Genomic DNA, 11,578 nt, shown 5'->3' on the forward strand with positions numbered 1-11,578 from the left:
TTGATAAAATCCTTCATTTTGATTTCGGGGATCAACCTCATAGCCGTTGCTCTTAAAATTTCACTTGATTCAAAGCCAACCCAGATTGAATGTGGTAAACGACTGAACCAACCATTCAATCAGCCTCCTAAAATCAACTTCTCCGTGTATAAATTTCTGTCCAGCAGGGGAAGTCTCCACACAAACTAGCCAAATCTTGTGCCAAGGTAAACTTAATATATATGACTATAGCGACACTTTTGGTCAATAATAGCAGACATTGACCTAAAGTATCTTTACAGAAATTGGAAAAACTAAATGAATATTATAGAGATTGATAACCAATATTTGGATTTCATTTACAAAAAAAAAGATAACTATTTCATCTTTTTGAGAAGCTGTGAGTACTCCAACTATGGTGAGAGTGGAGGTGAAACACTGCGACAAGCTTCTCTACTAATACATCAAACATGGCTCCTACATGGCGTAGAAGCAACCGAGCTAGTTTTAGCTTCACTATCAGAGAAATCTATTTCAGAAGCTTTACTTGTGCTGGAATCGCCACAAGATTGCCCGTCAACCATCTTCATTTGATCAATAAGTGAGAACTGTTCACGTTTGCTTGCGCTCGAAAGTTCAGATATACCGCTCAGAGTTGATCCAGAAAAGCAACTACTTGAAACAGGAGAATTTGGTTTGCTCAAATCGTCTTCTTGCAAAATGTCTTTTATTCTAGAGAGGATGCCAAATGCTAAGTTCCCAATAACTCTTGAATAAGATTCCAGAATTGAATGCCCAACGTCCTGCACAAATCAAGTGATGATTACCATGAGTAATCTTAATAAGAAACATTATGTCATGGCTATATAGAAAAATTATGGGTAACAAGCAGTAGCGGGCCTGATATCTTAACCGACAGTAATGTTCATAATCTTCTGAAAACTACAAGCTTCTTCAACTCACCTTGTTGTATTGGATTTTGGTGACATCGAGGAAAGTGTGAGGCAGGTTCGGAAATCTAAGCTTCAACAGCTGAAGCAGGATTTCAGCTCTTCCCAACAGTAGCTCGGTTTTATCTAGATCAGAGTTGGGGTCTTTTATTAAAGACCATGAGTTCCGAACTGGAGATTTACCATTGACTTGATCAGATATTCTGTGCTTCCATGCGAAAATAGCAGCTTCTAACTGATTCATGGTCTGAAGAGCCGTGTGTTCATTATTCAGATTAAGAGAAGCAAGCATCGCTTCTTCAGAACTCAGTTCGGTCAACACGCTGTAGAGTTGTTCACCTAGGTTCACCTTTCCAGACTGGTAACAATAAAAACAACGACACTCATCAACAAACATATACTGCTTCTGTTAAAATTATCCATCACAGTCTCAATTGTTAGAATCGGTATAAAAATGGATGATGCGGTTACTTCCATATCTCATAAAGTTTAGCCTTATCAACTGTTTATGTCAACGTACTAGATGCTATGTTGGTTTCCAGTTTACAGTAATCTTAAACTTCTCTTCTTGTAAACCACACATTAGTAGAATGGAGATAACTTCAGTAACCCTAATACATTCCTTTGCATAATGGAAGACTACCAGGTCGAATTATCACTCTTCGAAGTATAGAACCTTTAAAGGAAGATAGATTATACTTGCCTTCGGAAGAGCGTCTTTGATAGTATCTGGAACATGCATTTCCAGTAAGATACCATTGTTGATGGACTTGGCCGCCTTGAATACTTGATGCACCATCTTACCTTGATGAAGCAGCTTCTTCCTCCCAGATACAGACAGCCCCTCCATTGGGACCCGAGGAGATGGAAACCACCACCTCTTACTTTGCCTTGCACTTCCATTTCTTCCTTCTACTCTGCTCCCTCCTTCTGCATACCAGAATTCAGTTTTCCCCGTTGAATCCAGTGATTCCTGTTGGAACACAATGGGATTTTTTTTAAATATGCATCAGTACAGCAAATGCTAAATTAACGAACATGCATATTACTACATTCTGATAACTAGGAAGAAGCACCCACAATGAGCATGGAGTCTAGCTTTTGAAGTGCAGGAAGATTCATGTGAATGTCCGCCCGTATAATAGGTGTCATTATCTGCAATAATACAAAGAGATAAATAACACAACTTAATACAGTAAAAGTATATAATGCAACTGGAAACTAATATACACCTCTAAAGTCCGTCCATTCGCGCCATTTTGCTTCGCAGGAACAAGCTCGACCATATAGTTGGCAGGGGAGAGTAGCCAGTCCATCTCTCTTCGCCATCTACTCTTTGTTTCTTCTGGCAGCGGTTCCAATTTCCACAGCTCTCCAAAGACGGATGCTATAAAACCAAGTAGCATTTTCTCAGACAGTGGCAGCATGGACAAAGTAATTATGGATTGCTTTAGTGTTAACTACACAAACAGAATTTGCCAAAGGAGTCATTAGAGAATAAATTGCCTATACCTGCAAGAGTTGTTATAGCATTCGTTAATGCCAATGCGGTGCATATTCCTCTCCGTCCTCCACTAATATCTTCTCCCAGCAGTAGTTTTGCAAACCTCTCTTTCATAGTTTCCACATCAGCAAATTGAATGGTGGTCTTCACTTTTTCTTTGGTGTAAAAATGTTCTGGACTCCTTGAAACATCCTCCAAGCATTTATCTTGGTGCCCATCTCGCTTCTTCACTAGCCATTGCGAAGAGAATGATCCAAGTGCATCTTTGCTCGAAGAACAAATTGAATCATCTTCATCTACAGCGTCAGTGACACAACCCTCACCTCCGCTTGTGCCACTCCCATTCTCATAACGGCAGCTGTTTAATATGCTCTCAAGGCCTTCGTAAGTTGTCACCCCTGATATTTTTTTATTTTAGAATAACTCTAATTGATTAAGTCAGGCTAAACTATCAATCTGTGAATATTGAACTTGAAAAGCCTATTGGTCTCGTCAAGTGTCATTTGCTAAGCTCTAAGAAGTTAGATTTGGATTACGGGAACAAATAGAAGCTAGCAATTGATACCTAAGAAATGAGAAACACTGATGAAGCTATTTCTTTTCTATAAACAAAAAGTAAAATCGGGTTAGAAGTACTATAAACGTTATGTTTTTAATACTAGCCAATTTCAACCATGATTTTAGCTCTTGTTTGAGCATATATTTTAAATAAAATCAATGTAATATAATTTTTAGATCATGTCTACCTACGTACATGATGAATTAATGCAAACAAAGATAGCACAGTCTGAAAGAATCGGCATTCATGTTCTTGGCGTATTTACACATAACACCAGACCAGACCAGATCCAACTTAAACAAACATCATGTGAATGTGTATGCGAATTTATTATTAGTATTTACTACGGCTACCTCAGATGACCATTTCTCATCTTTTAATTAAATGTGTCAGGGGTGTTGCCATATTCTGCTGGATTTGTTCCATGGATTATCAGTAGAATCCAATGTCAAAATTTCAGAATTGTTTTTCATAAGAGTGTCTGTATGGGGTACAATGGGGAGTGGAAGATGTCAAAGTCAAACCTAAAAGGCAGGCTTGGGAAGCATTAGTCAAATATGCCTCTATTGAGGAACAGTATAATATTTGGGAAGCACATGTGAAGTTATCTTAAAAAAGGACCCCGGCATATTAAAATACCAAAGATTTTTTATTTTTTGAATCATAAAATACAAAGTTGGTTATGGGCAAAACTTAGATGGAAAAAATTAATCATAAAATAAATAAATAATAATGATGGAAAAATATATATACTAACCAAGCGAACCAAGAAGTATCAAACTACGTACTGAACAGATCCTAGTAGAAATGGGTTGTATTGTACATAACTTTTTGAAACAGAACAAAGAAAAAAAGGGTTTTAAGTAGGTTGTATGTCTTCTTCAACAAAAAAGGTCCTACCCTTCAAAAAAAAAAAAATCCCAACCCTTCATCCAAAATTCAAACAAAAAAAATGGAAGTTTTGGGGAATTTTGTACTTACGAGATAGTGTGATCCATCAATTTCTCCTTATTAGTGGTGATACACCTACTTCAGAGATAAAGAAAAACAGGGGGCTTTATGGTCTCCAACATTTACCATGGTCAATTTTAAGGATAGGATAGAGATACATGAAAAATCCATACACATTTAGATTAACAACATCTACTAGGTACATCAACAATTACTAGACAAAGACTGCTTAAAAACGACGGCAGTCATTCAACACGATAAGAAATAGGACATTAATAGGTTCACTGAATCAAGCTAGAAATCATGAATTGATCTCATAATTTTCTTGAGTAGATTTATATTAATGAATGTGTATATTGGATGGGTACCAAAATGTCTTATGGTGAGTGGGTCCCATGAAAATGTAGCATGTGGAAACAGGATGAGGAGATTGATGAGAGGGTTTAAATAATCTGCAGCTGCAAGTACTTAAGAAGAAATTTATGTGATTGCATATCAAACAGTAGTCTACCAAAGACGAGAGAGTGTGTTACCTAACAATGTAATGTACTACTATTACAACTTACTATGCATTAAACAATTTCACATGAATTTAAGATTTGTTTACTACTACCTACTAGGGTTTAGTAACTAGTTATTAGCATGTAGTAAACATGAAATTGTGTTTTCAGCCGACTGCCTTTCAACTACCAGTAGTCCCAGTACTACACTAAATTTATTACCAGGAAAAAAATTCATGGCCACTAACTCCAGGCCATTGGATGCTTCAACACAAGGGCCATCATGTGTGTAAGAAATTTACCTAACATAAAACCATAATCTCAAACCAGTCAAGACCCTAAATGCAGGCGCAGCGACAATGTTTCTCTAGCAGAAACCCTTTAAAACCCAGGTTTTGGGGTTTAGTAGACTAACCAACACACTGTGACCCACAGTAATCTGTGTTTGTGCTTTTGTGGGTTGGTCAAAAATTGCAGCTTAAAATTTGTATCAATAAAAAAATTCAGATTAAATTAGAGAGAGAGATGGAACCCTTACTGTCTGGTTCATCCAAGTCGATGCTGATTTCCTTGTTCCGGCGACGACAACAAGCAAGTCTCTTCATAATGGTATTTGAAAAACGCTACAATGATAAGAAGATCCACAAGCTACACAGATAACAAGCACATATTCTAATTTCAGATTTAAGTAAACAATTGTTTGGTTTAAGCTAACCAAAATTAATCCCAAGAGGAAATGGTTCTGTATCAAGAACACACTAAAAAAACTGAATCAGAATGAAGGTGATGTAGTACTCAGATATAGGGTCAAAAAGTAGAACTAAAAGGGAGAATGGTGTAAAGTGAGTTAATCAATCAGTTTGAATTTTGAACACTGAAAAGCTTAACTTTTAAAGGCTCCCATTACACTATTAAAAAATCCTTTTGAGATCTAATTAATCTTAAAAAGATATTCTAGAAATTACTTGTATAAATAAAAAATAAACTTTTCGATTTTTTCAAATATTTTCAGAACTTTTGGTAAAGAATGCTTTTCTTTTTCTCTTTTCTCTACAATGCCATTTTGTTGTACTTGAGATTCCTTTATATATCTTGTTTTTGTCTGTTTTACTGAAAAAGTGGGGGAAAAGAAACAAGAGCAAATGATCATAAAAATTGCAGATCTGAAAATCAGAGATTTTATGGGTTCTAACTTCTAACCAAACTTCAAATAGTTACTAATAGAAATATAGAATCAAAACTCCAAATCACAGAGAAATAAAGAAAGAACATCCAAATTAGTGCATGGAAAAACAGTGTTACTACAACAGTGTTGCAGCTGAGAAGAAGAAATGAAAACCCATTTGAGAGAATCACAATATCATCTTATTTATAACATTCATATGATTTTGTGAGTAAAAAAGAGGTCAACAAAGTGGAAGTAGTAATGATATATGTATGTATGAATGAATGCAACAACACCCCATAAAAGAAAACTCACTGTAAATGAAGTTGCTGATTTCCTTTTTGAATTTGGTGCGATAAGAAACAAACAATCAGAATAGAAGAGAGAATAGCCCAAGAAATAGAGAAAAAGGAAAAGTTTTGTTTAAGAGAGAGAGGGAGCGGAGTGACAGTGGCAGTGGCAGTGGCAGGCAGAGAAGAGTAGACCAAACAGAGTCTTTAAAGTTTAATTCTTTATTTATAAGATAGATATTCTTCCTCTTTTTTTGTTTGTAAAGTAAAGAAGAGAGACATTTATTATGATAGAGGGAGCTGGCTTTGCCTCTGTGTGATGGATAGAGACGATTGTTTGGTCCAAAACTGCGTTAGACATTTATTATGATAGAACTTCATCAATCTTACTTACAAGATTATTGCACCAGCATGATAATTAGATACAAGGTGTAAAAACTTTCATCCAGGAAAAAGGAGCTAGTTGGATTAATTTTCACCTTTGAATATTGATTTTGATCCATATATCCATCATCAACGGTGAGATTTTTCAGATTTTTTTTTTTAAAGAATTAATTTTCTTGGTTCTGCATTTTACATTAAATGTGAGAAGATGAAATTCATTTTACAAATTATTTGATTCAATTGAATAATAGGATAACCACAATGTAGACATAGAGTGATGGTTTAAACCAAAAAGGAATACGGAAGGTGATGGCCAGATGGGGTTGGGTTGAGGCCTGGGGGACCAATGAAAAATACTGGAGTATGGAGTTTTCTTATGGACTTGAACGGCTAAAGTCAGTCACTAGTGGTGGTGGGAGTGGGCACATTGTGCTTCTTGGTTACACTTTACACAAGTATGAACAGCATTCAATTCACCTGGTCCCTCACGTTTAATATCAAATTCCAACTTTTATTTCTTTTGTGTGATTTTCATGAATCTCTTGTCTTCCATCGTCTTCACGAGTAAATTCCTTTCTTCATCTTTTTTGTTTGTACAAGTACAGATGTTCAACAACCAGCTCGAATGGTATGAGTACCTTTTTACTGGAGCATGACCCGTATTTTTAAGGTCGATTTGGTTCTTTAGTGTGTTGTTTTAGGAATCTTGGGATAAGGTAAAAAAGTTCCAACAAAATCTTATGGAATACTGAACACTCTATTTAATGAAGACACTTTAGCCTGCATGATGCAGTTTTAGAAGTCTATTATTGGGCGTCACATTTCATTTGCAGGGCGTCATCTAATAGGACAAAAACGGGTCACCCATAAATAATATCAAAAACCCCTTATCTCAAATAATTTTGTAATGACCAGATAAACCTTTAGTTAATTTTAATTTAATTTAATTAGATAATAATTAATTTCTATGGTTGGAATCAATCCAAAGCTGGACGTAAAACCAATTTCTATGGTTGAAATCAATCCAAACCTGGACGTAAAATCAATTTCTACGGTTAGAATTAAAAGGAACCTGGACGTAAAACTACATGCAAATAAAATTCTACGGTTGGAATTAATCCAAATCTGGCCGTAAAATCAACTTCTACGGTTGGAATCAATCCAAACCTGGACGTAAAACCAATTTCTACGGTTGGAATCAATCCAAACCTGGACGTAAAATTAATTTCTATGGTTGGAATTAAAAGGAACCTACGGTTGGAATTAATCCAAACCTGGACGTGATTTCTTCATAAACTAAAATTACGTCTACAAAAGTAGCACCGAACCTAGACGTAACACTAGCAGAAACGTTACTGAAACCCTAATTTTACTTCAATTTCATTCAATCTAACTTATTTTAAGCACAAAAACGAATAAACAAAGATAGGTTTGTTCGATTATTACCTTACGTACACCATGGGTTTGTTCGATGAAATGAATTCAAATGGATTTACGGCGAAGAGGATGAAGAGAAAGAGGAGAGGAAGAAGAAGAGCAGTTGAAATGTGAAGAATGAAGAATAGAAATTAGGTTTTGTTTCTGTTTTTAAGTTTTAATTTTAATTGAAGGGTAGTTTCGGCAGTTGCTATTGAATCAAAAGTACCCCATAACCAGATTTTTGGTCATTAAATATCCAAATGAAGCCCCTCTATTGGATGGAGACGTCCCAATAATAACCTTCCAGTTTTACGCTTAAAACCACCATGGACACACACATCCTATACAAAATGTGAAGATCACTACAAATCTCAGGCTCATAAAGAAAACAAACACATTATTTGCTAAATGTTCAACTCCAAACGGAAATTTACAGAGTACAATGAACACTCAAGGGTAAAAGAGAAGATGGATATCAACCTGCTGATCTGAATTACCTATAAGCGTGGATATATATTATAGATATAGACGCCGGAATAAATACTCCACCTTTTATGGGGGACTCGAGGAATAAAAGCATCCAAAAAAAACACAAACAAAAAGTAGGCCCTAGTCCGTTCTTGACCGAAACCTTATTGGATTGTCGCATCTAGAAGCAGATTGAACTTTGTGGCCGATGTCCCAAGTGTAACGATGCTCTACGCAGCTATGCCAATATGTAATGTACCCATCCAATACAGTGTTTAACCCTTTTTTTTTCTTTTTTTCTTTTTTTTTTTCATGAGACGGTGTTTAATACTCCCTCCGTCCCACCATTAAGTGACCTATTTGATTTTAGATTTTATCCCACTAATAAGTGACCTATATCACTAAACAAAGAGATATTTCTAAAATTATCCTTTTACTTAATTATAAAAAATATAAGAAATGTGCATAATTTGATAGGCATGTTTATATTCGTTGCGTAGGTGTTTTAAAATGCTTTTCAATGGTATGAAGTTTACGAATATCTGTGGAGTAGTTTGAGAGATAAATCATTTCTAAATTTCACTTGTTATTATCCATAAGGATATAATTGTAAAAAATGCTTAAAAATTACTCATTTCCTTGATTGCCTTAAAAATTGTGCAAACTTGAACTAGGTCACTTAATAGTGGGACGGAGGGAGTAGTATAGTATATCATGAGACACTGTTTAATAGTATAGACGGGAGCTGTATTCCAGGAAAAATTTCGTGAGAGACAATCCCGTGGATCCGCTGGAGAATTTCACGGGTGAGTATTACCCGCTGTGGGTCCCGTTGAGTTTGTGTCTACCGGGAAAATTACGGGATTTCATCCCCGGTAGATATAGAATTATCGGTGCAGTAACTATGTGAACATTTGTTAATAGTGTTTCTCATCTTACTTCCTGGCTCCGTGCAAATCTTGCACACAGTACTGCCTTGTGCAGCCATTATAGATTATCGGCAAGTCATCTTTTTTAATGTACAGAAAACAAAAATTGTTCCCTAAATTTCCGTTTTCCTTTTTGTCTTCCGAAGAAGAATATATATAAGGACCCATAGAAATTAGAAAGGAGATGAATAGCAAAATTCATGGAATAAATATGGAGTTTGCGGAGACAATATCTTTATTCAGTATAGTTAGCATGTTTTCCATTGGATAAACATTGTTTTGGCATAACTTATACATCACACATAGGCGGATTTTATATTGCATCATGAACTTGAGGACTTAAGCATCTTGTTTCAGAGAAAAGGTTATGCGAAAAAGATGTTTAGCCTCGTTTTGTAGGAGAAGAAAACTAGATGATTTTAGGGTTCTCCCGAAAAAATCATAGATTCTTTAAGCTCTTGCTTGGATGTCATGCTACTTGATCCTTGTTTGCAGACTCTAATGTATCAGTATCACTGAAAAATACCTTCTGTGATACCTAAATTTAATGCAACTATGGTTCCTGGTTTACTATCTATTAAATTTTCACCTTCGCACATTTCTAAACCCTGTATAAAAAGTAATCTTCTTTTAATCAAAATCTCAGAGGATGAATACATCTAAAAGGGATTGATGATCGAAATAATTTTATTGGACGTTTGGTTCTTCCTAAGGGATCTACTCCTTGTCGAATATATGATATTCGTTTTGTGTTCAAAGTTGTATTGCCAGGAAAATATTATGGAAAATCTTACCTCTAGGAAAATGTCTCTACTGTTTTTTTTTTCTCATCGCAGGAAGATATGTTGAATATTGGATTACTGGTTCATGTTATCTTAAGCCTGACCTCATGCACTTCTAGCAATAGACTAAGGATTTCAACCCTAGTGAGCAACGTCCATCGCACAAGTTTGGACGATAACCTACGAAGATAGTCTTGAATATTGGAAGAAGAAAACCTTGCTCGAAATTACTTCTGTTGTTGGGACCCTATGCCCATAGATGTTGTTACTCTAAACGAAACTATTTGTCAATTCGCAAAGTTTGGGCGGAGATTGATTTCTCTACACCTTTGGTTAACAAGATTCTGATGGAGCGAGATGGTTTTGCTTTTACGACCTACTTTGATTTTGAAAAGGTGCCTTCCTTTTGTTCCCATTGCAAGGCCATTGGTCATTGTATGGGAGAGTGCAAGTATAGACCTGCTACTATGCCACCTAAACTCATTTCCATGAAGGGAAGAAAGCGAAGCGAAAAACTTAATGACAAGCATGCCGATAACAGGAAAAAAGCATTCAAGCAATAATGTTTACTAAGAACTGTTAACGGTAATAAAGATCCAGGTAATAATATATGTAAGAATACATATGGATCATCTGCTCTTAACGCACCTGAAGTAATAAATAACAAACTCTTAAAATGATTCTAAAAATGTGAATGATGATGTAGATAAGAATAGGAAGCATGTGCTTAACACAGAGGTTGTACGTGATGCTTCCTTTGAGGTAGAGTTGTCCACATATGTAAGATATTTCCTTATATTACTATGATTATATCGCAGCTCACGGAGTTCTGAAGAATCAAATCTTTCACGTATAAGTTGTCCCGCTGATGAAAAGGATGGTCGTCTAGATGTTTAGAATATATGTAGGCATTTCCTTATATAGTTATTTGTACCGTGTTTTATATGTTCTTCTAAGCCCATAGGGATATAATATAGGTGTCAAGTAATAAGTACTTAACTTATATGTTTTTACCACGTAATCGATATTTGTATGTGCTTATATTTTTCCTAATTTATGTTTCTTACACTTTTATAAGTTGTTTGTATAAAACCAAGATTACCAGACGAAAATGGTAAATATGACAATTGTACGAACTACTAGATGAAAGCAGTAAAATATGCTAAATATGTGAATTAGTGAAATGTTAGAATGTGTCACCTAGTTCAAAACCAATTAGTAATGAGCGGAGTGGACCTTCAAGTTACATTGAGAAGTTGATCAACGTGGGACTATTTAATCCTCAACATGCCCCCTCCACATGCAGGGTACCTTTTGGGCATGGTTTTTAGACTTGTATGAGTCACGAGTTAACTCGTATGATTCGTGTCGACCAATATTAAATCGATTCAGATTGTGACAATGAATTGATTTTCCTAAGTCTCATACAGGTTCATTTATTCACTCAAAGAGTGGAAATTGACATTAAAAAAATGAATAGGAAAGGTTCAAACATGAAACGTCGTGTGGCTAACCGTTGCACCATGTTAATGTATCGTCTATAAATAACTTATTTTATATTTAACCCTTTCGAACACATCAAAATTTATACCTTAGAAAATATATCATGACAATTCATGGTGGAAATATTATTATCTCATTTATGAAACTTCTGGTTCCATAATTTTGTCCAATTTTCAAAAATAATTTTATTTATAC

The 11,578-nt window shown here is 35.4% G+C and overlaps 1 protein-coding gene across 1 annotated transcript; it reads right to left on the reverse strand.

Annotated features, from left to right (window-relative positions):
- Positions 1 to 220: 220 nt before the first annotated feature.
- On the reverse strand, positions 221 to 6,233 carry LOC113301915 (rop guanine nucleotide exchange factor 14-like). Its single transcript, XM_026550750.1, has 8 exons — positions 5,924 to 6,233; positions 4,982 to 5,091; positions 2,442 to 2,831; positions 2,162 to 2,316; positions 2,010 to 2,084; positions 1,633 to 1,902; positions 943 to 1,287; positions 221 to 782 (listed from the first exon to the last, which is right to left on the reverse strand). The coding sequence occupies exons 2-8, from the start codon at positions 5,046 to 5,048 to the stop codon at positions 444 to 446; spliced, it is 1,641 nt and encodes a 546-aa protein (XP_026406535.1). The 5' UTR covers positions 5,049 to 5,091; positions 5,924 to 6,233; the 3' UTR covers positions 221 to 443.
- Positions 6,234 to 11,578: the final 5,345 nt, after the last annotated feature.

The sequence above is a fragment of the Papaver somniferum genome, chromosome 8, assembly GCF_003573695.1.
Source record: "Papaver somniferum cultivar HN1 chromosome 8, ASM357369v1, whole genome shotgun sequence".
NCBI classification, from domain to species: domain Eukaryota; kingdom Viridiplantae; phylum Streptophyta; class Magnoliopsida; order Ranunculales; family Papaveraceae; genus Papaver; species Papaver somniferum.

Excerpts from the sequence above, each read along its gene's own strand:
- LOC113301915 (XM_026550750.1), bottom strand. The coding sequence starts at position 5,048 with ATGAAGAGACTTGCTTGTTGTCGTCGCCGGAACAAGGAAATCAGCATC. Across the intron at positions 2,317-2,441 it reads TGCTATAACAACTCTTGCAG|CATCCGTCTTTGGAGAGCTG; the intron begins GTATAGGCAATT and ends TTGGTTTTATAG. Across the intron at positions 1,903-2,009 it reads AGCTAGACTCCATGCTCATT|GAATCACTGGATTCAACGGG; the intron begins GTGGGTGCTTCT and ends GTGTTCCAACAG.